The sequence below is a fragment of the Macrobrachium nipponense genome, chromosome 33, assembly GCF_015104395.2.
Source record: "Macrobrachium nipponense isolate FS-2020 chromosome 33, ASM1510439v2, whole genome shotgun sequence".
Lineage (NCBI taxonomy): Eukaryota > Metazoa > Arthropoda > Malacostraca > Decapoda > Palaemonidae > Macrobrachium > Macrobrachium nipponense.
The window spans coordinates 40025869-40052668 of record NC_087219.1 but is presented as its reverse complement, the minus strand read 5'-3'; the positions used below and the strand labels follow the sequence as shown (position 1 = coordinate 40052668).

The 26800-nt window shown below is 38.1% G+C and overlaps 1 protein-coding gene across 1 annotated transcript in view; it reads right to left on the bottom strand.

Annotated features, from left to right (window-relative positions):
• The window catches only part of LOC135203106 (heterogeneous nuclear ribonucleoprotein L-like), a gene marked incomplete in the record, with an annotated part of 652533 nt that extends 626575 nt beyond the window's left edge, over window positions 1-25958 (bottom strand). The window contains 1 exon segment of the mRNA XM_064232737.1: window positions 25817-25958. Coding sequence (XP_064088807.1) covers window positions 25817-25885 — 69 coding nt within the window.
• Window positions 25959-26800: the final 842 nt, after the last annotated feature.

Genomic DNA, 26800 nt, shown 5'->3' with positions numbered 1-26800 from the left:
ACTTACCGAAAACTCAGCCCCGACAGTAATCGCCCTAAATGCCTGGCAAGTATTCAAGACTTTCTCAGCGTCCCCTCCAAACTCGACAATTCAATCAAGTCATTAAATCATTATTCGCCTTCTGTCAAATAGGCTTCATCAATTGGACAATAACCTTCATGCTAATAGTAAGTACCTTCATCTCACCCTCCCACAGACTCCCAACCCACCCACCATCGTCCCCCCACCCCCGACAAAAAGCAAAAAATGTCGAGCAGAGCGAAATAACGGTACGTGTGGACAAAAGACGCCAATTTTCCTAAGCAATACGTCTTACTGACCGTATTTGAGGAAAGGGGAAAAAAAATCTAAGTACCGTAATCTAATGTCCATGTACCTACATACACAACTTGCGTTGAGACGGTAACTAGCTGACACTTTTTAACGAAAGGCTCTTACACGCAAAGGCAAGGGGGAGGGGCAATCTCAACACGCCCCACCAAACCTTTAAAAAATCACACTTTTTCATATACTCGTACGTGAGGCCCTACGGGAAAGGTAATTCAATGCCATTATGTATTTAATGAATGGTCAAAATGAATAGTGCATGAAATATTCAACATGATGACACCGAGAAGAGAGAAGGGGGTGGGGGGGGATATCAAATACGTTAAATGGAAGACTACATAAAAAAAAAAACTCCCACCGCAGAACATTCAAATTTCATGCAACGACTGACCAAGAAGCCCTGACTCAGCTAAGACATGGGCAATACCCAGAAGGGTTACCTGGGGGAAGCACCCTGGCCAACAACACCTTCCCCTACCCAGACACAATGCCCAGCGCCCACCGGCAAATGAAGCTCCGGGGTCCCCTAACCCACGCCCCTACCCAGCGGGGTATTACCCATTCCTCCACGATCTCACCTTCACACCAGTTATTGACCCCAGACGCCATCTGCTTTCGAGTTCCCGTACCCTGGGCACCCTGGGTACCCCACAGCTCCGCCTCAAGGGGTCACTCCTCCTCCCTCGACTAGGGGTCATGCTGCTACCCAAACCAAACAACCCCTGGCAAAGAGGCGTTTCCGTCTACTATAAGAAGCTGCATTAACTCAGTTCAATGGTTTGATTTTTCTTATATCAAGGGCGTCTCAAAGTATAAGCCCGCTGGCATAGGGCCTCCTTTATATAACGATATCTAAAAGGCTTCTAAATACCAAGAGGTTCTCGAGCATTTAGCTTTAAATATCAAACATCCTTTCTGGAGCAAATCTTCGTCTCTACTTCTACTGGAATGGTTATAATTTAACAAAAATTAAATGACTACGTATAAATAAGTTTATGCTCACACTAAAATTTTAAATAACTTTCTACTGCACAATTTATAATGGTTTCGTACAAAGAATTTAGGAGAAAATAATTGCTGACAAGATTATGTTTAAAAATTAATATCTATAATGTCAGCGAACACTGCAGTAACATCATTTACAGCGAAATAGAAGTTTTATACCTAAAGTATAAATGTAAAACGAAACTGCTTCTTGCTACATAACCAACAATATTATGCAAACACAATCTTCCATCATATTATACAAACAAATCTGTCCACCAAAAATATTATACAGAACACCACATTTCCACCAAAATAATTATGTTTCATATCAGTCATAATAATAACACATTTCCACCAACATTATCATACAGAATACCAACTGTCCACCAGCAATATCATACAGAACACCACCTTTCCACCAACAATATTATACAGAACACCTTTCCACCAACAATATAAAAACGAAATGTTTAATGTTCACTAATACCATCACCCCACACACAAAATTTACAGCACGTACCCTCAAGTATAACAAATTCTTTGGGTACACAGATTCCTAAATTCATCGAAGTCGCAGTAAAATAAAACGAACCTCGAATGACCCAGCAAACCATTGGATCGAAAAAAAGGGCACCAACGCCCAGGGCAACTTTCTCTTACCTAACCTAAAAAGTACTTCAGTACAACCCTTCGGGGAGAGAGAGAGAGAGAGAGAGAGAGAGAGAGAGAGAGAGAGAGAGAGAGAGAGAGAGAGAGAGAGAGAGAGAGAGAGTTACAAGGCTTAGGATGTCTCAAAGACTTGTTATTCCATCCGAGGAGACATCGTGCGCTCACTTATCTTTCATGTGCTATTGCTTATTTTTTTACCACACAGGAAAACATACGACATGTATTTAAGTAAGATGGAAGATGGGTTCCACTAACAATGAAACGTGTTATTCTTGTTTATACTTAGTCTCTGTTTACAGTCGCCCCCTTACCCTGTTTCTCTCTTTTTCTCGAGTGGGCATAATGTTTAGACTCGAAACTTACTCAGCAAGTTGAACATTTTCGGCTTCCACATAAATGAATGCATAATAATAATAATAATAATAATAATAATAATAATAATAATAATAATAATAATAATAATAATAATAATAGATGTCGCAATACCATGGGACACCAGAGTTGAAGAGAAAGAAAGGGAAAAGATGGATAAGTATCAAGACCTGAAAATAGAAATATGAAGGATAAGGGATATGCCAGTGGAAATTGTACCCATAATCATAGGAACACTAGGCACGATCCCAAGATCCCTGAAAAGGAATCTGGGAGGAGGCAGGATGCAACCCTGAACCCCACACTATAAATACCACCAGTCGAATTGGAGGACTGTGATTATATATATATACACACACACACACACATATATATATATATATATATATATATATATATATATATATATATAATATAATAATAACCCTACGCTCGTTATACCGAAGGATACGTTTCAAAAAAAGCCACGATCAATAAACAGTTTTTTCAACGTCAAACTCCTAACTTCAAACCGGTACAACCACCACAGCGAATTAAACTTTCATTTGTTCCCTGGTCGAAGTCCTTGATCTAAGCCGCAATTACCAATCCACGTACGGCTTTCCTTGTGTGATATATATTTATATATATATTATATATATTTATATATATATATATATATATATATATATATATAAAGGAAATCGTAGGATACAGGCAAGAGAGGTCAGTCAATGCCTAATATAGTAAACACAATGCAATAAAATCAAGTCCATCAATTCCGATCCGTTAGACCATAAATTAAAGCTTAATGTCCGACGACACAGGTTCACTTTCTTCGGGTTTAATCCCCAGGAAATCCAAACTCGTTTAGAAGCACGAACAGTACGTAAGTCTATAATAATCGGGGAGGTACCAAAACACGTGATTAATAACAAATGAGAAAATGTGAATTTACAATTTAAAATCATCGATAACAACAACAATACCAAAAGAGGTAATAAGAAAAAGGGAGTCAAGTCCGAACTGCGAATTTACAATCATAGTTAACAACAATAATACCAACAGAGGTAATAAGGAGAAGGGGAGTGACGTACGAAGGGGAAAAAAAAAAAAAAAAAAAAAAAAGTCCGAATACAATCTGAACAACGAAGTCGTACACCAAGAGTTAAAAGTCTCCAAGCGTCCAACGAAACTTTTAACGAAACAATAAAAAAAAAGAAGTCCGACGAGCATCGCGCAGGACAAGTCAACAAGCATCGAAGCCAATTCCCACAATATAAAGTCCGACGCTTCCAAGTCATGAGAGCCCGTAAATCAAGTCCTGGGAGCAACAAGTCCCATAAAGCCCTAAGCAACGAGCGAAATTCCCGCACATCAACAGCGGAATCTTATCGAGCAACGCAGCGGAACCTTAAACTAAAATCGATAATCGATGCACAAAAGCGCTTTACTCTACCCTCCCCTGAACCCAACCCTTTCCCCCTTCCCTCCCCTACCCTCTCTTGGTACGGGCCAGTATTTACTCTAGCCCCTCCACCACCTCTTCCTCCTCCTCCTCCTCCCTCCAGGCACGGACCAGTCGCTTTTACGCCTTGAAAGTCTAAGAAGTTCCCAATACTCCTTTTCCTGCCATTATTTTGGTTGGCAGACAACCCCACAACACCCGCCCTTCCTTGTGCAACTGGACCAGATTCTTCTTCTTCTTCTGAACGAGAGAGAGAGAGAGAGAGAGAGAGAGAGAGAGAGAGAGAGAGAGAGAGAGAGAGAGAGAGAAATTCTCTTCTCTCAAGAAAAAGAAATATTTTCAAAATTAAGTTTAGTGACAAATAATACACCAAAGAATATTATATTAATGGTTTTACCCAGGTAGGTTAAGAGTTACCTTTGTCTAGGCCCTCCTGTTTAAATGCTATACATTTAATCTCTCTCTCTCTCTAACGAGACACAGAACTATATAATTCTCTAATTATGTAAACATAGGGCATATCTGATTTTCATGGAATGCTCCCATATCACATAACCTCGGCTCTTGAGAGAGAGAGAGAGAGAGAGAGAGAGAGAGAGAGAGAGAATTCTACTGACGACAGGATTAGAAGACCCACACTCTTTACAATCAACAGAACTTATTTACCTTTATCAAAATCACAGTTAAGCTAGACACAGCAACAGTACTTCAATGCACCAAAAGACCACATTTCAACATTAAAAATATCTCAAGAGAAGGTTACGTTGAAGCGAAACTAGAAAACGAACCAGAGGCAACGTGGAACCCGAATCCATTAAAAAAATTAACTAACTAGAATGCGAAACTCCAACCCGAAGAAAGATGAATTCATTTATAATGGAACCGGGTCAATGTTCAAGATTTAATAAGACGCTCACGGACAACGCGAAAGTGCTGTTTAGCTAATGACAGGGTACAATCGAGTTTGTAATCTTGCATTCATAAGTCTATTATAGCGCGAGACTAAGTTTGCCCAAGAACAATTTAAACGAATCTGACAATTTTCACGGTCGAGTTAAGAGTAAAATTCAGAAGTTACGTGTCGGCACAGTGCAGGTTAATGTGTGCTGTTTTACCACAAAACTGCCAGTGGAAATTTGACCAATGTAACAACTCACACACTTTGTACGAGTAGTATGTGAACTTATTATGCAGAGGATTCTGGCTTTGTTGGTTAATGCCCTTAGCCAAGTCCTGTTGCACTTGAGTGCGAATAATAATTATAATACGAGACATACTTATAAATACAGACATACTTATAAATGCAGAGTACCGTAACGAGAACACGAAATGAAATAAATCGACGATTATGGGCATCAACGCTTTTTAGTGCCTAGAATGTGAAGTAATTTACTAAAATTAGGCTGGCTTCATTAAATATAAATATACCAATTTCACCCAGCTAAGGGGGGAGGGGGGGGCTTTACATTGAATATCAAAGTCATGTACTGTGACAAACTAATACGCCACATAAATATAGTAATCATAAGGTGATTAAAGTTAGGATTTTCCATCATAAATCATAAAAGGCACTTAATGAAAGACCTTAACTACAGCGTTAATCGAGAATATAAATACGTTCTCCTTTTGAATTTACGATGTCAGAGCACACGATGAGGCTCTTAGAGCATGAACCAATTAGAAAAAGCATTGCTCAAGTCACGGCATGGCTACGAGGGATGTTGTTCGCGCCCTTGGGGAACGCTCCATAAATCCTCATGGGAAGATTCCAAAGTCCTCATAACTAGCTTAATAAATTCCTTGGGAATACCTTCACTTGCCATTTTGAAAACGGCAGCAGACCTTTCCATGCCCACTGAAATAGTTTCACATGCCCATGAGAGAGAGAGAGAGAGAGAGAGAGAGAGAGAGAGAGAGAGAGAGAGAGAGAGAGAGAGAGATTATGCCTCTTTGTTTTCATGCCGCCTTGGATATCTTTAGATGTCTTTAAGGGAAAATGCGCAGTTCAAAAGAATATGTTTCCACGACTTTCCGAACAATGAAATGGGTTTAAATCCCACCTGGGAAAGATACCCTCTTTAATTTCAGTTGGGATTTCAAGGCATTCAATGGGGCGCGTATCCAAAGATATGAGGAAATAAAGCTCAAATTTACGCGCGCTGACAATCTGAAACACTTAGCGTCATTGTACCGCTATACCAGATGAGACAGACTCCTTTCAATGGCTTGATTAATATTCGAGCGGTAGCCTTTTCCTCGCGAGTCCCAATCCGACAGCGTTCCCTCTTTTTATCGATTCGACGACGCATTAAATATACAAATGGCGTTTCATACGCCGTCGGTAACGGCCAGCGGGGAGAGGATTAAGCATTCAGCTCTCGGGCCCGGCCGTCAATCACGGCAACCCAGGTGGCGATTGACAATGCCAATGGCAAAACTGGGCCCCGAATGGATTGTCGGAAAAAAAAAAAAAAAAAATTGAATTTGGGAAGAATGTGGATATATGGTGGAAATGATGAAGTGAATACATTACAGAAAAATGATATAGCTAAATGTTGGATACATTTTTTCGGCGTGACGAGGTTAAGAGACGAAAAATTGGAACGTAATTAACGAAAACAGGCAACGGATTACATGAAATTGGTGAACGTATTAAGAAAAAATTAAATAAATGCCCAATACTAAAAGTGAAAGTGGATACTGAATTTGGGAAGAATGTGGGTGTACTGTGGAACAGAAAGTGATTACATTAAAAAAAATGATCCAACTGAATACTAGATAAGTTCTTCAACCTAACAATATCAAGAAACGGGAAATTCAAACGTAATCGTCGGAAACAGGTAACTGATTACATGAAATAGATGAACGGGGAAAAGTGAGATTAATACTAAATACTAAAAATGAAACTGGAAATTGAATTTAGGAAGTGTGTGTGAGTGTATTGAGAAACTGAAATTAATAAATTAACATATAACGAGTTTAGCAGGCGGAAAATTGAAACGTTATTGAAGAAAATAGGTAACGGATTACATGGAATTGGCGAACGTAATGAAAAACAAAAATATATATAAATAAATCAAGCCCTGAGAACCACCAAACTAAAACGGGAAAAGGTAGACAAAAGCAAACTGACGAAAAAGGTAATTGTATTTTGGGGGAAAAATTCGATAAATTGTTCAGCGTAACAGGAACAACAGAGTAACACAGAAAGTGAACTCACAAAAAAGGTAAAACGGACTGCGGGACGAAACTCGGAAAATAATATACTTAACAAGAAAAAGAAAAAAAGAAACAGGCTTTACGAAAAAGAAAAATGATTTGCGTAGATAGCAAGCGAGACAGATTAATGAATGTAAGCAAAGAAGTAAATCGTAATATGCATTACGCAAAGGAATGGCGTAAATATCAACAGAAAAAGACAAAACCAATAAAATGAAAAAATACTATATACTACTATATCTATATATATATATATATATATATATATATATATATATATATATGGTTGTCAAAAAAATCAGGTAAAGCAAAACTGAAAATATATATCATAAACGCGATTATTTTCGGCAAAATAAAGTATACCAAACCACATCAAGATGAACATCCACACACTTCAGGGGGTAGATACATGGTCACATGCAATATGGCTGAATTCCAATGTATAGATACTTAAAGGGCAATGAACTATGTACTGCTGAAGCACGAGAATTTTACATATATATATATATATATATATATATATATATATATATATATCTATATATATATATATAGAGAGAGAGAGAGAGAGGAGAGAGAGAGAGAGAGAGAGAGAGAGAGAGAGAGAGAGAGAGAGAGAGAGAGAGGGCAAACGATCACGGTTCTGTTATCGTGCTAATTATTCCGTCGTCCTCTCTCTCTCTCTCAGATATAGAGATACGAATGGTTTAATCTATGACACAGACTCTTCATTTCCCAATACATGCTGTTAACAGTCCCTATCACTGTCAGGAACGACATATAATTAGCACGGTCAATTCTCACACCCCTAATCTCTCTTTCAGGCGAACACACACACACACGCGTGTTCGACGGACACAAATCACCGACAGGACCACTGTCATAAAGCATGTCTCTCTATCCGTTGGTGCTGACAAAGCGACGTATAACTGAGCTACGCACCGCCGTAAATGGAATATCAATAAGTGCAATCTCTGTTATAACGAAACAAAACAAAACCAAAATAACGAACAGGGGAATGATAAGCTATGCGTAAGTGTGTGGCATTCAGGCGTTACATCTTATTTGTTAGTGTGTGTGTCTATATATATGTATATATGTATGTATAGTATGTATATATATGTATATATGTATATATATATATATATATATATATATATATATATATTATATATATATATATATATATATATATATAAACACGCACACAAACATATGAGTGCCACTATTAACCAGATAAAGAAATGACGAACAGATCGTGAGAGAAAGGAATAATAATCACGAACAGACGTATACGGTCTGTTTTTGCCGATAAACGCCTGCCATATCGAAGAGAACAGATCCCTGGCGTATAATGATTCAATTAAGTACACCCAGTATCGATGTAGTCTATAATCACGTGCGTGAAAATCCTGAACACCAAAAATACGCCGGTACTTGACGGACCTGAGCGCCGCCGGTATGGGTCTCTTCAGCTGAAAGCAACTTTTTTTTTTTTTTAGTTGATTCAATCATGGATTTTTTTTTAAAATCAATATCCACATACTTGTGTTTCCTAACTTATGCAGAAGAATGCGTAAACACACTGCCAAAGGCAGTCTGTGTACACAAGTAGGCTGCATATTTATATAATAAGGTTTTAGGTGTTCTAGTTTACGTTTTTTTTTTAATCTACAGATCTACAGGTGCATTTTTATGTAGTTTAGCTAGAGCATATTTAAAAACTTTTAATCTTAATAACTGTATACGTTGTGGTCAATAACTTCTATATACATACCTAATACGTACATATATAGCAAATACATCAGCATGCGGCCCCATTTCTATTTCAGTCAGTAATTTCCAATCCGTTGATCTACAGCATATATATACGATTTCATTACGTCCAACGTACCTACAAAAGGGCATGCAAGTACGGAAGAGGGAAGGAGTTTGCTAGATGTGAAGGGAGGGGGGGAAGGAGAGGTTAGGATGCAGACACGTCCTATTAATTTCCCTTAACGATATATCTTGCAAGGTGTAATCATCGGGAGGAAACCAAAAAAAAGGAGGGAAATAATTGAGGAAATGATTAAGGGGGAACTTGATAACGAAACGAAATTACACCAATATTAATTAAGTAGTTTAACGAGGGTGGGAGCTGAACGTGTGGATTATTGTGAAGCCAGACTGTATTATTATCACGATTTCCTTCATGATAGAAGATAATTCACCTGCATCCAGCGCTTCTATGCATTGTGTCTATATAATTAAGGGATACTAGCCAGATGAATAACAAATTAAGAGGTAAAACTAAAATCATATATACTACACTCTTGCAAAAATAGTGTGATTTGGCCATGATGAAAATTCAAACTATTAATCTATCTATACATGATCAATTTGTCTCGTTTCTGAAACCCCCAAATATATGCATGAATGTATGTATGTATGTGTATATATATGAATGTATGTATGTATGTATGTATGTATGTATGTATGTATGTATGTATGTATATATATATATATATATATATATATTATATATATATATATATATATAAATATATATATATATATATATATATATATATATATATATATATATATATATATATATATATATACTATGTGACAGACCTAGGAATAACATCTCTTTGAAATAATAGCCATTGCAAATGCAAGGTTCAGCAGTTCAACAAGGAAAGAATTGTTAAAAGCATCAACAGTTTTACGTAGCATCCTCTTGAAATTACTTAAAATATGCTTTTTAAAAATACGCAGCAATAACACTTTAATCAAAGAGATAATCATTATTTTTTACCTATCATTAACAATTCAATCGAAAGAAATATTCTATTTATACATGCAGTAATAACACCGCAATCCAAGTAAATTCGCTTTTAACTATACACAGCAACAACACTGCCAGCCAAGTAATACTTTAATCTAAGTAACCTAGCAATAACTTAAACCAAGTAAATAGGCATTTTAAATCCGTATCAATGGCACTTCAATCCAAAGACTTGCGATATGTCTATACGCAGCAATAATACTTCGAGCCAAGTAAATACGCTTTTTCAAATATATACGCATCAGTAACACAACACTTCAATCCAGAAGCAACCGAACACCAATACACTAAAATAGCACCGCGATCATCATCATCATCATCATCGTCAACATCCTATCTAGAGGCAAACCGCCCTTCTTCATTACCAGTCCCCAATCCTGACTCTAATCATATTTCCCCAATTATTTTTCCCCGAACATGATTGAGTCTTAGTTGCGGATTATACTTCGTAATCTGGCTTCCCGGTGATTATTTTTCTCTCCGGATTCCCCGTCTAGCCGATTGCTGGTGGCGGCGGGGATTTGTACAACGGAGAAAATCGAGCGTATATACGCAGCCCATGGTGCTTAATACTGTTTCATATACAGTGCATAAATACGGTCAGGCAGTGAATAATAAGTAGTGGTAATAAGACGAAAGTACTTAGCATCTCCAGTGTTTTAATTTTCCTTCGTGGCTGCAACTTTGCTCGTGTACTCATCACGTATTTTTTTTGATTTTTCTTGATGATATATACTATATATATATATATATATATATATACTATATATATATATATATATATATTATATATATATAACGTAATTGTTAACACTGAGTACCCCTCTTGAAAACAAAAATTTACACACAGATTCCCTTAATAGAATCATTCCTAAAGATAAAAATAATCTACCTAATATTCTTAAGTTACATTAAAAATGCTGCATTACCAGAACGTCTACATTACCAACATTAAGCCGATTGGCTTTTCCTAACCTAATTCTCTCACTTCTATACTTTCTCTTCTATCCAACCCACGTACACATAAATAACGGAAAATGATCGTAAATGAAGGGTTTCTTCAGGCCCAGTTTCTGTGGGCGTCGAGACAAGACCGTAACCATCCCCCCCCCCCCCCCCGCCCCCCAAAAAAAAAAAAAAAAAAAAAAAAAAAGCTAGTGGGCGTAGTAACACTAGCAGTACCATTAAATAAAACGACACTCATACCACTGCAACAGATGCAATGGAAGCGTCGACGTTTACCAAACGTCATATTCGACAAGTGGTTCGTGTTCAACAAGGTCTTATAAATTTGTAAATACTGTCTACGTATTTTCATGTGCAGAGGTCGAAGGGGCTGGCAACCAGAAGCTTAATATTCGTTCCTTTAAAACCCTACTGCTGCTCTGTAACTTCCTTAATGGCTGACCTAAGTTTCAGGTACGATAATCCTGTATTTAACATTTATCCAGATAATCCTGTATTTAACATTTATCCAGATAATCCTGTATTTAACATATTCATCCAGATAATCATGTATTTAACATATTCATCCAGATAATCATGTATTTAACATATTCATCCAGATAATCCTGTATTTAACATATTCATCCTGATAATCCTGTATTTCACATTTATCCAGATAATCCTGTATTTCACATTTATCCAGATAATCCTATTTAACATATTTTTCCAGACAATTCTGTATTTAACATTTATTCAGATAATTCTGTTTCTAACATATTTCTCCAAATACTCCTGTATTCAAAATTTATCCAGATAACACTGTATTTAACATATTTCTCCAGATAATCCTGTATTTAACATATCTATCCTATCCACATAATCCTGTATTTAACATATCTATCCTATCCACATAATCATGTATTTAACATTTATCCAAAGTATAAATCATAGCATTAGGCACTTGACACGATTTGGCAACACTACAATTACCAAGATAGGTTATGCAGGTTATGCAGATTATGATAACAGATCAGTAGTAAAAAAAAAGCACAAACTGTAGAACAAATATACTCAGATCACACGCAGTTTCGTCTGCATGACCCTCCGAAAATGTATGTGCATGTATATATGTTTCTTCAATGCATGGTTTTATTTTTAAAATATGCTGATTAAATGACGAAATAATCCCCGGAATCTACGAAAAGTATCCATAGAATAAATCACAGCAGGAATTGAAGAGTATTTAGGAAACCAACTGACGACGACAACAAATAAAAAGCGTCCCAAGACATTGTTGGGAAGTTTACCAAGCTTGCCCAGCAACGACAATTTACGGCCCTTTCCATAATCTTCCGTCACGGCATCATGTCATGCCAATACATCATGTAAACGTATTAGTAAAACTTTACGCACACACGTTTTATTTTCCTGTTATTTATAGTTTATGTTTTGGTGGACACATACATACATACATATAAACACACTTATGTATGTATATATACATACATACATTTTGCCATAGTGGTTTAAATCAAAGTAACGTAGTTTGCAAACAACAATGAATCCAATTAACAATGACAATTCAACCGGTATACCGGTGCCCTTAAAAACTAGTGTCGGATAATACACTACCACCTGTTACTGCCAAGCCAATATCTAGCAAATCTCTTTTCGCAATCGCTATAAAAAGAAAGAAAAAAAAAAAAACTATTTAGTTTTTAGGAAGAAAGCACTTCAACAATACTTTTATGTAGATGGATTGCTACTTCAAGTCCCCCTGGAAATGCAATGACACTCGTGTGTGTGTGTGTGTTTTACCAGTTAGTGCGTGTGTATGTGTAGGGGTGGGCGCGAGACAATTAAATGAATCTAGCGGTAGTTTACTTGCAGGGAAAAAATCCCGTCTCTCTCCTGACCTAGGCAGCGATTTATATTTAGCTGGAAGCAAGTCGATTATGATAGCTAGAAGAGAGAGAGAGAGAGAGAGAGAGAGAGAGAGAGAGTACTTTATTCAAATGTCTATCATTATAGTAGGAAAAGAAATGGGAGGACCGCACAAAGGCACAAGCCACTGATAATCTCTCTCTTTCTCTCTCCCTATAAAAAAAAGGAAGGAAGGCTGCAATGTATAAATAAATTAACCTAAAGGGTAAGATATTGCACCCCCCCTCTCTCTCTCCATAAAAAAGGAAGACTGCAGTGTATAAATAAATTAATCTAAAGGGTAAGATATTGTCTCTCTCTCTCTCTTTAAAAAGAAGAAAGACGGCATTAAGCAAACTAATTAATCCAAAGGCCTTTCACTTGGCCTCCCATCGCGCTCCAAATACACATTATAAGTAATGAATAGCAAACAAACAAACAACATATAAATAACAAACTACGCTACTAATGACTTCATCCATTAGGCGATTATTCAAGCATCGCGCTTAAGCCGACGCCGAAAAAGAACCACTTAAGCACAACTTCCTTTCGGCAAAAGCTAAGCTTGGTCACGCAGTCTATGGAGAAAAAAAAAAAGGGGGGGGGGGGAAAAAAAGGGGGGGGGGGGACGCTTGCCCTTCCCCCTCCCCCGACACACAAAAATCGACTGCAGTTTCATCGGCAGTCCACCATCACCTTTTGTGTGTCTCGTCCAATTGGATTTTGACTAACCACCCCCCCAAAAAAAAAAAATTCTGTTGCTCTCACACACAAGCGTCAAAATAAATACACTGGTAACACTCTCTCTCTCTTACAAACAAATACACATAAATACATAGACACACATTGATAACACTGTCAACACTTTCTCGCACAAAGGTACAAAGAAATACACTGGTAATTAAGAAGTCTTATGGTACTACACCAAAGCAATTATTGTTAGGCAGCTAAGCAAATCCAAAAACATAACTTTGGAACGTGTGGTAAAAGATCCTTATCACCGACAGTTTTTCAATTACTACAAATAAATCATGAGAACCTCACTGCACATAATTTAAATTCTTTTTAATGGGCACAACTTTAAAGCCATCTCGTTAGCGACATTTTTTAGCTATAATTGGCATATTCATTTATAAGTCATAATTTCTGTCTTCCATTCACTTAAGTTTCTCTCTCGATCTACCTTTCGTAACATATGGAAACATGTTGAGATTGATAAGGCGGCAAAAATCGTTAACATGGCACAAAATTCCATCATTATTATACACAAGGACAACCAACTTCTACCCCCCAAGTGCCTCTACGTCATTCATTCACAAAAACGCTTCTATTCCCCCACAAATACTAAACACTTTAAAGCTATAAAATTATAAGCGACGGAAAGTTGGACGCGAAAAGATACAAAATACAAACCATATGGTTGTCTTTCATTCACGGGAAAAACTCCGCTCTCTTTCGCGGTCATTCCCACCCCTTACATAAAGAAAAAAAAAAGAACTTATGTAAAGTGGTATATATATAATGGACAAAAAGCCTGGACTTAATCCCCCACAATCCAACACGCTCAAAATGGCAGCCATTATGAGTCCGAGAGAGGAAATCGCCTCGGGGTTTAAAGAGGCATACTAAAAGGCTAAGGCTGTTATCGCGACATATATATTATACAGGGATGGACTTAAAAACGAGGGGGAGGGAAAGTTTCACACTTCAAGAGTAAGATGATCATGCAAGTCTTAAAGGAGGGAAGGTGGGATATTCGAACACTTACAAAATATATTAACATTTTCTCTTCACCTCTCGTGGTACCCCTAGTAGCACTCATGGTTCCCAGATGAAGATTCAGGAAAGGGGAGAAATGCCATGGAAGCGTTCTTTGAAAACCAAAAAGAGGTTTATGTTGACCTATGCGGTATATTAAGTACCTGGTAGTTAGATGACTCGTGGGACGAAGCAAGAGGTGGGGAACAGGATAAAGAGTCGTCTTTCGAGAGAGCAGCTCCGCTTTCTCTTATGCTTCATCGGAAACACCAAGAAATATGGATTGAACTTAAAAATTAATGTTTTTGAATCATAATACATAAAAGGGACTACTATAGTGTAATAATGAAAAATGGTTTAGGAAAAAAAAGAAAAGAAAGGAAGGAAGGAAAAAAAAACTTGCAAAGGCTACGCACCCCATATCACGGCCGTAGGCATAGGGCCTACATGGTCGATGTCTGAAAGGGCTGCTTTTAAAATACAATTTTGTCGCACCATCAATACCAAGGACGCACCTTCAATGTTTTTGCGTTGCGTTATTGAACTACATACTACCTTAAGACATTTTACACTGTCACTATTTTACAGCATAAACAAAACATTAAGAATGAACTATGAAACTTGGCTGCCTTTTAAGTGAAAATGCAAAATTGCCAGCGGTCAGCACACAGGCAATGGTGAGGTGTGCTGTTTCGTTCACAGACAGAAAAGGAGGGAGGGGGATTTGGGGGGGAAGGGGGGGGGGGAGGGGGGGCAATTCACACATCACAAAATATTCACAGCACCACTCGGGCCATGTACGACGTCTTAAAGGCCCCACATAACCTCTAACACAAATATGACAGCAGCTGCGCATGCTGGGTGAGAGAGAGAGAGAGAGAGAGAGAGAGAGAGAGAGAGAGAGAGAGAGAGAGAGAGAACCTCGAACAATTCGCCCATCCTCGCCTGATATCCAACAATAATATCCGGTTCGGCTACCACGACTCGAACATCCATCCGATTCACTCGATCATCCAAGGGACGGACGGACGAGGTCTGTCACGGATTAGAATCCGCACTCGTGCTCACGACGACATCAGCGTACAAGGAATTCAATTTCCTCGGAAACGATGACACTGTGTATTAATTAAGCATGTTTGATGTCCATATAACTCAGTTGTAGAACACAATAGAGAATTCAGGCCAAACGCCAAGCGCTGGGACACATGAGGTCATTCGGCACTGAAAGGGAAATTGACCGTAAAAAGATGTGAATTGCGCAACAGCAATATAATTCCTAAGACAAGTTCGCTGCTGCAGAATGAAATAATTAAGAAAATATGAACAGAGTAACAGTAAAAGGAATGAAAAGTTGCGGCTAGGGGCAGAAGGGACGTTTGCAAAGACCTTTAAGTAATGCCTACATTGCACCACTTAAGGTCACTGACGGCACTACACCCCCTACGGGACCTTGAGTTACTTGTCTATTCTAAGAATGCCTTACAAAGTTAATGACGCTTTTGTTATGTTCCCAATGAATTAGATCACACTTTCAATAACGGTACCGACAAACAATGGCAATATTGTCCCAGACCTGACTATGACACGCTCCCCATTGACAATTATCACACATGTTCCATACGGACCTTTACATAACAAACTAAAGGTACTTCACGTGACTTAACAACTTCCGTTCCGCTCGTCTCTGTGCACGGGATCTATCCTTGCAGGTGATCATAAAAAATATACGAGAGACCATATGATCACACTTAACATCAGCCAAAGAAAGCAACTGAAGCTTTCTTTATTTATTTAATTATTAAGAGCCGCAGTCTTGGAATTTGTTCTTCCACAGATTCATATACTGAAGACACGTGCTCCGTCTTTCTTGAGCAAATGTTTCTTCACCTAATACAATGCATTCTTTAAAAAAAAAAAAAAAAAAAAAAAAAAAAAAAAAAAAAAAAAAAAAAAAAAAGTTCCACTTGGCAAACCTTCTACGTGGAAACAATAGCCATTTCCTTAAGAACATTCATCAATATTAAGCCTACCTCCAATTAAGGTAAAACGCCGCTGGGAACGTAAGCGCAGGGGTTAGTTACCTCATAACAAAACATCGCTGATAGCGAGGGGGGAGAGGGGGGTGACTGGGTAAAAAATGACACGGACTTCGCAAGTGTGAGCAAATACGAAGAACAATTCAAAAGTCCAATAACTTGCATATCATTATTCCTCAGGATTGAACTGCAATGAGACATAACAAGCCATGACGGTAAAATAGAGAGAAGCCTTTGAGAAAGTATAGCGCTTCATGAGGATACAAAAATTACAAGTTACTAGGAACAAAAAACACAAGGACTAACAACCTAATCCACAACAGCCAAAAACATGGTCAACAACTCGCAGCTACCCCCCCCCCCCCCCCCCCCCCCAATTTCTCCGGGATTCACTTGTTAACCTCTTATCCTATTCCTCGAGGATCATACTGCACTATTTTCGATCACAACAGACATTAATATATGCACTATTATACATACATACATACATACATACACACACACATATATATATATATATATAATATATATAGTATATTATATATATATATATATATATATATGTATATGTATAAAGTACATACACAAAATGCTACGTTAACACGTTTTGAGTATGGGCAGTACTTTAGGTCCCTAGTAGCTTTCTGACTGCAGTCAAGGACTCAAGGGCGGAACTCACAAAAATACGTAAAAAGGGAAAAATGGCATGAATTTTCTATCCACGACATAGCAATCAAAGTATCCATCACTCATTCTTAATTTAATAATAATAATATATATTATAATATATATATATATATATATATAATATATATATATATTATTATATAATACATAATATACACACACAACAAGGGAAGTAATTTCAATAACAAAACAACTACCCAAATTGGCGCAATTAAATGAACAACTATTAATCTTAAATTACAGAAAAAAACGGCAAAAGAAAACCACCTGAATATCCACTACTTGGTCAAACCTCAGGAGGACGTACAAAAACAATTCGTCGAGCACTACCACATCCAAGGTCACGAGATTAAATCTGTAGCCCTTGCACCACATTACACCATAAAAATGAACTGGGCAACTCCAACTCACAAATGCCGCAGTTCACGTAAATTCGCTTAAGCTTAATTAGCACACTACACCCGTATCACTTTACCCCCCCCAATCCTCACATTAATGATGCACTTAATGACAATACTCCAACCTGTCTTATTACCTAACTTCATAGCTGATTTTATTCAGTTAAAAATGGCGTTGACATAAAACTCATTTCGGCAACGTTACACTTCAATGAAAACGACAAAATACGTACACCAATGCCAGGTAACAGCCTGTTTACTCGCAAGCAAAACGGGAAGACCTTAAATCACCACCACCTTTTTATTCTAAAAAGGTCATATAAATCAACACGTCCCATCGAGGAAATATCAACCAAAAGTCGTGTATTGATTCTGCAAAAACTAACCGGTGTAGTAACAAAGAACCAGGGCGCTTGCTTCTCAGGATACATGAGGAGGAGGAGGAGGAGGAGGAGCGCCCTCGAAGAGCAACCGGGGTGTACAGTAGTCCAAACATCCCTTCATCAATTCAAGGTCAAGATGGAGGCTGGAGGAGGAGGACGACGACGAGATCGAGAAAAGGGGGTGATACGATGTTACGGAGAGGAAAGGGGACAGAAAAGGGGGGAGGGGGCATCACGGTAGTCACACTTGGTAGCCAGGGAAGGTTGAAAAGAGGGGAAAACATATAAAAAGGGGGGGGGGGGGATGGGATCTGAAACTGCTAGCATCGGAAAAAAACTGGGGAATGTATCTTCAGCCGGTTGACAGGAAGGATAAAGGAAAAACATAAAAAATAAATAAAAAACCAAGACAAAAAAATCAGCGCATCTCCACATCCCCTGATTCCATGTTCAGAAAGATGGCAGCAATTGTGATAAAAGCCTAACATACAAACCAATAAAATCCTTAAACTTTATACACGTCTATTATTATAACCTTAATCCTTACATAAAAAAAAAACTTATTCAATAAGAACTGGAAAACAGAAATTGTCACCTACCTTGCAGTAGCCTGACATGCGGCGTTGAGAGGGGGGAGGGGTCTTGGGAACAAGCGAATTGGGGGAGGGGGAATGGGATGGGAAAGTGGGGGAATGGATATCAGTGTTAGGAGAACAATGAATCTGTTGCCTCGAAGACCTGGCTGGCCAGCTGGTTAGCCAACACAGATGTGGGGGGAGGGGGGTGGTAATAGGAGGAGGAGGAGGGATTGGTTATCACAGACCAGCAAGCCTGAGATGCCGATGAGAGGAGGTGGAGGAGATGAGGAGCTTTCAGGGAGGAGCAGGAGGAGGAGGAGGAGAAGAGGCGGGAACATTTAAGAGAGACCACAGCCATGTATAAGAAGAGATCAAAATAGAAAACAGAAATGGACTGAAAGACCAAAGACACAGATGGAGTTTATCATCACTATTATATAATATATATCTTTTAGTAAAATGAGGCCACTGGTTGTGTTCAAGTGAGAGAGCTTTTTTGTAGTAGTATATGTTGCAAACATCTTGAAATTTCTTTATTGACTTTTCCTTGAATATATAGTATGTTCTTAGGTTTGTCTAGAAAGTTTTCTCAACCCTGTACACTGTGGTTGCAACATGCTTCAGGAAACACGCCTCTTGACCCTAAACACACAAATATCCATGCAAATCGTGTTCATTTCAGTCACCTCTTAAGGATTTGCGCTGAAAACATCCAATATAGTACTTTAATACTGTACTTGGGATAATGCTGAGGTAATTAAAATTTGCATGACACTTGAGGATATCGATCAAAACTACCGTATAAAAATATTTTTCTGCAATCATGAGAATTTCAACTTATTTACATGTAAAATATTGACTAGATTCGAATTTCATTAGCAAGTACAAGTAAACAATAACAATATAATAATAAACCGTGAAATCCCCAGTACCAAGAGGCGTGCTTCCCTCCACACTCATCATCACCGGAAAGAGAGGATTCACTTTCTACAAACTCCTGTTGAATGAATAATGTTGGTTTCATTTCTGAAGGATGTTGTGAAGACTGAAAGGAAAAATCTGGACTGTATTCAGGTTATTGAAGCCTGGGTGTTCTGCGATACATATTTGGGTTACGAGAGGCAAAGTCATGTGGAGATCACTGGTATTAGTATTATATATTATATAATGGTAACATGTATAATATATATTTAAGGTTTCAAAACTGGGAGTGGTGAGCTAGTGTGGGTGCCCTGTTGAGCGGACGTCTTGTAATAAGATCTGGTAAAAGTTCGTGTTCGTTGATGTGGAAGGGTTTAATCTTATATTTATATTTTCACCATGTTGGGTTTTAAAGTCGTGAGAAGTGCATTAGTTTGAATTAAATAACACTAAAAAAAAGTCAATATATTTATTATGGACACAGGTCATGATCTGCACAGGCACACACACTTCGATTACATTCAAACACACAAGTTAAATTCACCTCTAGGACAAATTTAATAACTCTCTCTCTCACTTTCTAACTGTGCACCTGTCTTCACCTAGTTATTGGCGTTGAGGGTTTGCTCCAATTCACTGACTCTACTGATAAACTGAACATATAACTGTAAATGTACTCATACCTATTCTAACATTGCACCAATTTATAGCTCGTTTCCATTCACGCCTTAAGACATACTGACGCCGTTCCAAATATCAATGGCACCTACGGTCGTTGATTACATCACACTATTGTCCCCGAGAGCACATAACCATTTACTTTATTGGGATATTCGCCTAGAATTTATGGATATATATATAAATATATATATATATATATAATATATATATTATATAATATATATATATATATATAGATATATATATATATAATAATATATTTATTATATATTATATATATATATCATATAGATAATATATATATATATATCTATATATTTATATATAATAATATATTATATTATTATATTAATATAATATATATATATTATATATATAGTATAATAAATATATATATACACACACACGAGGCTATTCCCCCGTATGCGTTAAGATTGCCTGAAAACGCACATTATTTTAAACTTATGTATAACTTTTAAATACAAGAAAACCACATTCATGCATAAAGGTTAAACCATATGAAATGCACGGGTCCTATTTTCAATCAGATAAAAGCTAATATCTCCCATCAAGATTACAAGGCAAAAGTACGGCCGCTTGCACGGCTTACCATGAACGGGAAGGAGCCTTGTCCATAACATGCAACAATCTGCAAGTTAGGTGAGAAGAGCGGCAACCAGGCACAAAGCGGAGACATATTGATAATAATTAATTATTAATGTAGCCATTCGTGTGAGCTTTGAGGTTTAAACTGCCACCCTCCCGTAAAAAAAAAGGAGAAAAAAAAAAACTTGGTGACTTGCAGCTTTTAACTGTTATTATACACAGATAACAACGAACCAGCAACGTCACAGACCCGATAGCAGGAAACCTACATGTCCATTCTCTTTCTGGCAACGACTGATAAAGGGATAAACCCTACCAAACCCTTTCGACAACTCACACCGAAAACGTAGTAACGAGATATGGATACATCTTAGACTTTAGTCCAAGAATGTTTCTGTCAAGTTGAAAATGGACAAAGTTCAGGATTTTATAATAATAATAACAAATAACCCTTCAGACGATGTTGCACTAGAAAACCTGAGGCAACTAAAAAGTAGATAAATCTCATGATAGTACCAAAGCCTTCCGTTAACAGCTTAGACCAGATTAAATCTCAAGAGGCCGGGATAAACTACACGACTGTATCCAAATTCCTTTGGGCAATGTCGGAGAGATTATCCAGGAATGTCCTCGTATACAGACCAGGTCTAACGGTCACTTTTTGCTAGACTAAGTACTTGATCAAATTTCTCCATTTTTTTGTTCTTTTTCAACTTTCTGGTTACGCTTTTCATCACAGTGTTAAACCCGAGTGGATATAGCTATGTAAAAAGCTTAGGCAATGGGTGAGTTAAGAGGCCACTGTGACTATTATATATACTTAAAAGATCGTATCCAAACCTCCTTTCGGCAACCTTCGAGAGACCAGCATAAACCTTACGATTGTATAAAAACCAGTTTAGGCAGAATTCGGATAAGGGGGCAAACCTTCAGCAACCTCCCAGACATGATATTAAGCTCAGTAATGGGTCTAAAGACTCAAATGTAGCTAAACAATGCGCAAAATACTTAAAAAGCCATCCCCGCATTCTTTTAATGCCCAGGTAATTATGATATAACAATAGGAACAGAAGAATTAGGTCTACATATTCCTATTACCAAAATACCCGACAATGTACTACAATCAATTAATACCAACAAGCATAAAACGACTAGCACCTACTCTGTACCTGAAAATGTTTCAAACACTCCCCAAGAGGCAGTGGCATTTTCAAACGCTGATCAAACAACCACAGCCGAATTAGAATTCTAGTTCCAACAGCCTTTTCGATGACTGCCAAAGAAATTTTTGACTCAAGTCAAACACTCAACGCCGAAACCTCTATCGAATTCCCATTAAGAAAGACCTTAACGGATCCTTGCTGGTGAGCAGAACACTTCCACGAATGAGGCAAGAGGAGAACCGCCTGTCCTATGCGGAGCCGCTCGGCGACGGGAACATCTACTTAACCGTTACCGGCTCGTCTCCCGGTTAGAGACGATGGCGCGCGTACTTTCTTAGACCATGCATGGCCTCTCCGATACTCAAATGAACGGAAGGAGATTCGGATACAATACGAGATATTAACATCTCCGTTTTCCTTCGGCGCTAGACGAACGCTTCTTACGTCAGTTAACTTCGGCCGAGAGCTTATGCGCTCGGGTTATGTGGTGCATTCGAATGTTCCCTACAGTTTTAACACAATGTTAAACGTTACAAGAAAGAACACAGGTTGCTCTTTTCGTCGATTCTGAAAAGCGTGACAGAAATAAAGGCTATGCACTATATAATATATATATATATGTATATATATATATATATATATATATATATATATATACACACCTACATAGTTCACTGTCCCCATAGGTAGAAAAAAGCAGTAGTAGTAAACCCTTCACCTTTCAGTTATCCATCAAAGATGAACATCCTTTGCGAAACACTTTAAACACTATATATCCAGTTCAAATACTTTTACAAATATATATCTATTGGCCACTTTTTACAGACTGTATGGCCTAAGTATATATAATAGCGAAAATGTCTATTGACTCCTCGATGACTTCGAGACGGTAAGAGGTAACTATGACTATTGAGAGAGAGAGAGAGAGGAGAGAGAGAGAGAGAGAGAGAGAGAGAGAGACTCCACCACAGCCAGTGGAACCTGCGGGACTTCCCAACCAACCACCAACGTCGAGACAACCGATTGGTCGGCGTTTGAGCATCCAGTGGATAATCTTCTAATAATAAGCATATAAGCATCTAACCTCCTTGGATCTATCGTCGATACAAGGTAAACAAAATTAGTAGAAAAAAAAACCGCAACAGTGCGGGCTGGGAAATGCAACGTTGCAACAGACAAGTAATGAAGATTTAAAAAATACAACGCAACACAAACAGGAAAAAACAACGGTTAGAAAAGAAAACAAGGAAAGTAGCGACAGCATCAGAAGACGAATTAGGCGCATCCGTTTTCTCCTTCTTCCCTTCAAACTCACAAGGGAGGAAACGAATGAGAGCAATAAGGAAGTGATTTGCGCTACCATTATCAAGTTACCCTCTAGAGAAAAATTCTTGGTATCCTGTCCAAGTTAACCAAGAGAAAGCGCCATAGGCTTGTGGATGCATAAACTGATAGAATACGAAACTTAACTTGGCGAATGATTTTAAAACGTTAACATAATTATGTATACGCCGTTTGTTGGATCCAAAGTCGATGTCTCGTATCCATAGCTAACAGCTGAATCAAGATAACTATGCTGTTTTGATTTTCTCTAGAACCACTGTAATTTGACGACGCATGCACACGTAATTCTAGGCCAATGGTAGTATACTGGCTTCAAGACGTCTCCCACAGGTGAGCGAGAATATGAATGATACAGTTTTATCAGGATCACCGGATGAATATGCAGTCAACATCATTGGTACTACAATTGACCTAGCGGACAATATGGAGCAATTGATAATCACTACGTAGGGAAATTCCCGAAGCAACTACGTAAATTGACTAAAACAATGCTAGCATGGTAACAAAACTCGCCACGCTAAGAATTGCAAAGAGACAGATTAGGTAATGTAATGGGTGCCAAGAATAGACCTATGGCAAGGCAAACAAACCTACAAGCGCTTATCTGTCAGAAGCATAATTACAGTTGTAAAAACATTACAGAACGTAAACATACGCAAATATAAATATATTTTTATTGGGGGGGGGGGGGAGAAACACACCGACAAAGAGCTTTGCAATAGCTATGAGCCTAGCGTTTGTCTATGAAAAGTCCTATCTGAGTGAGGGTGGGGGGATATATAAAATAAATGAAAAAATAAATAAACAAATAAGATTCAGATACATCTTCAATCGTAACATGGTAAGACAGGTGGCTGGGGCATGTAATTTTCAACACTAGTTAATAGTAGAACAAAGCCATTATGGCCACTTTAAAATAACAGAAAGCTTGTCTCCACGGTTAACCAGCCTATAGGCCATATATAGATAATACAATATAATATATAACATGATGCATAATAAAAACATGTGAATTAAATGTGCTCTGCATTAAACTATACCAAACATTGGCCTACACATAACGGTTAAATTCAATGCAATAACGACCGTAACGTTTACCTAATATTAACCACTCAATGAAATCTCATGTCAAACGGACACGTACACATTAAAATTTCATTCATTCACAACTACTCCTACACATGTAACATGGAAACAAATTAAGCCTGTGTTCCCTAACATCCTCAGTAAATTAATCAGACCTAATAAACTTAACCTTGTCAGGAAAACTTAAATAAAAACTACTTATCGAACACATCACACAGAATGACCTTGACAACCCATTGTATTAACATTTAACATCATTATCGATCCAGTTTTTAATGTCTTACATTATCTTGACTGTTACATGGTATGATATGTCTTGTAAATTTCTTCTGTTGCGTCGTGAATTTGGTATATCGAAACTTGTGATTGGTTTTTCGGATTTCTGTCAGGTATATCGGATTTATTGTGATCTGCCATAATTTTATTGTTTATTGGGTGGGTCTATGCCAATTTGTTATTGGAAAGGCGAGTTTTATTGTAAATTAAGTACGAAGAACTTTGTGATAAGAGGTATGACGGTTATACTGTGACTAGCTTCGAATAGTACTGGCCATGGCTTACTGGAAAAAAGTAGGAGCTGAAAATCGTGAGGGGAGTGAATTTTCTCAAAAGTTTGACGGAAAAAAGTTAGTTGTTCGGAGTATAAAGGGGAAGGGGGGAAATGTAAAATCTTTAAGGGTGTTTCCGTGTGAACACTTGGAAATAAAATGGTTGTCTTGTATATATGAAATACCCTACTTGATTTCGAGCCTTGTTTTGTGAGTGTACATCGTTCACTTGTGACATTTAACAGAACATTTATACTGAGATGGGCGCTTGGGATGTGCTGAACAATTCTACTAAGGCCTAATAATGGTGTATATTTTTGGAGGTGGTATTTTGGAGGAGGAGGAATGCTGTGGTGAGCGAACGGACAGTGGGGATTTTGAAATTCCCTTCTAAGTTAGTCGTCCCATGCCGTCGCCACAACCACACACATGCACACACATACAGCTCAACCCCACCACACATTGTCTCTTTCTCTCCCTCTCTCTCTCTCTCTTTCTCTCGCTCTCGCTCTTTCTCTCGGCAGCACCCACGTGGTGGTGGTAGGTGGTATATAGGTGCTCCTCCATTCCTCCACCTTTTAACAATATTCTCCTTCTGCACGGAGCTCCTGCTTTCAATTCGCGTGTTTTAACGCCACTCACAAAACAAGGAGCGACCGCTACGGTGCGTAGTAGACATATCATACCCGAACGCCGCTGGGCTTTCTATATGATTATATACCGGCTACCACATATAATCTTGCACTAAAAACAAGCGGGCCCGGACGACGTCGCTTTATAACCACTATCAGGCCACACTCCTTGGCGGGGGGGCGATGATAATACCTTTTTAACCAACAACACTTTTGAGGATCACTGGCGCACCCACACTAGCTTTATCCACATCAAATAGCGCCACTGCTTACCTTCTGCCCCACAGATTCACCATCTGTGCGCATACGCTTGTTATAAGGACCGTCACCGTTAAACGCCATTTTGTTACTGATCGCGCACAGGTCCTAGAGTCGTCTCTCACTGTAGCAGACACACTACTGACTGCGTCGCTTGGTGGCGCGGCCGCCGCTGCTGCAGCACCTGACCATACATCTTTTCATTCTCGCTTTTCTCCTCAAATTTGGACCGTTCGCGTAACTTTAACAATAACATTTATTTTTAAAATAGAAAAAATAAATATTGTCAAAACGTCCGTCATTAAGTTTTCGTGTGCGAAGAACATGGAAGCAAAATAAAAATAAACATTTGCAAGGTGCTCCGCCTTCAAAGAAAACGGATGTAAATAAACCTACCGATAGCGTCACAGCTGTGCCGCCGAGTGTCGAAAGAGAGGAAGCCTTTAAATATTACTATTACGTTCGTGCTACGGGATAGTCATGATAAAAAGTAATAAATCATACACCCATATACAAAGGTATCGCATGTCCTGCTGTGAAGAAAACTTTTACTCGTTATATTTCCACGATGAAAATACCATCCATAGAAGATTTCCGGCTTACCTTTGTACATAGGTTTAGTGAATATTTGCCCGTTGTCACGCAACAAAATTTCTAACCGGTAAATGAAATGTTTCGTATCATTTTGGTATCAAATGACCCGCACAAGCTACTTGGGCACGCGCTAATCCCTAAATTTACAGTTTCAACTTTCCGGAAATCTAACCAAATGTCCCCTATATTATAATAAGAAAATAAGATCCTACCTTTCCATTGCAACGTATTTGTAATTGCCCTCCAAAATAATCTCTCTCTCTCTCTCTCTCTCTCTCTCCTCTCTCCTCTCTCTCTCGTCGGTATATAATATATACTATATACTATATATATATAATATATTATATATATATGATTACTATTTGTGATAATAAATAAAACACACACACACACACAACGCACACA